General features: G+C 34.3%; 1 protein-coding gene across 1 annotated transcript in view; it reads right to left on the reverse strand.

The window, feature by feature from the left end:
* Nucleotides 1-7: 7 nt before the first annotated feature.
* The window catches only part of HLTF (helicase like transcription factor), a 44,640-nt gene continuing 42,201 nt past the window's right edge, over nucleotides 8-2,446 (reverse strand). The window contains exon 25 of the mRNA XM_014524339.2: nucleotides 8-2,068. Within this exon, the coding sequence (XP_014379825.1) occupies nucleotides 1,916-2,068 (153 nt within the window). The 3' untranslated portion in view covers nucleotides 8-1,915. The remainder of the gene's footprint in view (nucleotides 2,069-2,446) is intronic.

The following is a 2,446-nucleotide window of genomic DNA, read 5'->3' on the forward strand; positions in this document are numbered from 1 at the left end:
CTTTCCCTCATATCTTTGTGGAGAAGATGTCCATTCTTAAGATTATACCTTAAGGCAAGCCTTATGGAAGTATCTGTTAGTGACTAGGTAAACTAGTACAGATTGCAGATTTAGTTTAAAACCAGTCTATTTAGAATGATAGTCATATACTTTTATTGTCTTAGCTTAGTTCTAATAGTCTTCAGCCTCCCCTCCCTACTACTACTACACTTGCTTGTTGTGAATTGCTTAATGTGTAACCTCCTAGAGTAAGTCTTGTTTTCTTATCTGACAGAGTACCTAAGGCATTATGATCCTGCCTACAAGACTGGGGGGCAGGGGGAAATGGGACAACTTTGGGCACCAGGGTAACAGAATTTAAAGAGTGAGAAAATACATTCTTTTTAAATAGTATTCCTGTCATATTAGTGTATTAGCACAAGAAAAATATTAAAATGACTAGTATTGTTTTGTGGCTGAACACAAGTAAGGTCCTTTTAGATTTCCTTTTAAAAACCTGCACTATTCTTTTAGAAGGTATCAAAATTTGCAGTTGCTGTTCATTTACCCTTTAGAACACTAGCCAGCTATTGCTAAGTTGAAAGTAGGAAAAAATCATAATCATTTCCCTGCTGCTACAGACTTATCCTGACTTTCCCTATTTTTCTTCTTGATTATGGATCTGATATAATTAGGCTAAGAGTTGGGTCAGTTGTGGTGGAGATGCCAGGGACAGAAACAGCTGGGATAAGGTAGGTGGGATTAAAAGAGCATAATGACAAATCCAAGTGAGCATTTGAGGAGTTTTGTTTTTTTTTTTGTTAGTCTCTGTTTTTTAAACCAAACTACTCATCTTCCATAAGTCAGTTTGTACTTGAATCAATATTCTATCTGCCATCTTCCAAATTATGTTGATTAGTAGGAGAAATGTGTTGCGTTTGTAACCATTATAAAAGCAGCTTTTACTCACTTTCCCTCCCAATACATAAGCATAGTACACATCACAAACAAAAGGACACTTTGTATATTGTCTGCAGCAAATACCTACACTGTAGGACAGTAAAAATTCACAGATGCTTAGGTAATAGCACTAGTGCTAAACTAGTATTTAAATACTCTTATCCAAATATTCTATAAAAAAAATGTGGAGATATAAATTTAGAATTTCCATACATTTCTGAGAAATTTTACACAAATGCACAAAATTAGAGGGCTTTATACATAACATAATTCACTTCAGACAATTAGTTCCCTGCTGCATCCATACAGGAAGATACAGAAGCTGTCTTTCCGTAAAGTGTTTTACTTACTATAAAAACATGTAAAACTATACAGACTGATAACTAGAAAATAATATAGTAATATTATTCTTAGAAGATAGTATCACCTTACTAGTTTTGCAATTATTATTGATCAGCTATTGGGGGCGGGGAGCAAACACGATTGGTTTGGTTTAAAGGACAGATTTATGTTCAGTCTATGTATTACTCACACTTAATACTTCTGTCTTTGGAAGAAAAGATGGCAATATTCTCAACACCAGAAAAAATACTACTTGAATTTTCATTCTAAAAATAAAAATCAAATACTTGCATATACAAAAGGCAGAGAAAGGCAAGTCATTACTATAATTCTGTTCTAAATCAGGGATTTTTGGTCCTTGTCAAACTATTTGTATAAACACAAGTTATAACATTTAGGAAGTGAAGGGAGCTTTACAAGTTACAAGAATGCAACACATATTAAAAGGGGGGGAAAAGTGTTAATACAGAGAAACTGACCAGGAAAAAATTAAATTTCACTATTTGAGTTTACAGCCCTGGCAATGAACTTAGTAGCATAATTATAAACCCATGTGAAGTATATATTATGAACATGACTGCCATATCAGCTATAACTTTGTTATTCACAAATAATTAACCATCTATCCCAAAAATTATAAGTCAATTAGAGTCTTAATTTCATTAATTTTGGTTTGTTTCACTTCACTAGCAGTAGGCTTTTTAGTTGCAAAGGCTCCTGCAGCCAGTTTCCTCTTCTTGTTTTGGATGCTCAGCATATTTTCTTCCACTGAATTCTTCACAACAAACTAAAATAAATTGAAACAACAGTTAAACACAGAAATTAAAAACAAATTAGAAGCCCACTGCCAAAATGGAATCAGGACACTCATTTAGATGTCCAAGTACAGGATTAGAAATAAAACACTGCATTCTTACTTTGAAGAACAAGGTAAAGCTAAAAGAAAAAAACATCGTGCTGCACACATTCTAAGCTTTTGGGGGGGGGAGGGAATCATTTTTCTTAGATTGTGATTTGTGTCCATTTTTGATTGTTGGGGGGGGGGAAAATCTTTTTGCTGCTGATAGCAGCAGAGGATCTGCCTCCAATGGTCCTAAATAAGATCTTCATAGCTGACTTTGGAAAGAGACTTTGGCTGCTAAAGAACAGATCAGCACGAAAGAAA

Source organism: Alligator sinensis, unplaced genomic scaffold, assembly GCF_000455745.1.
Source record: "Alligator sinensis unplaced genomic scaffold, ASM45574v1 scaffold1178_1, whole genome shotgun sequence".
Classification (NCBI taxonomy): domain Eukaryota; kingdom Metazoa; phylum Chordata; order Crocodylia; family Alligatoridae; genus Alligator; species Alligator sinensis.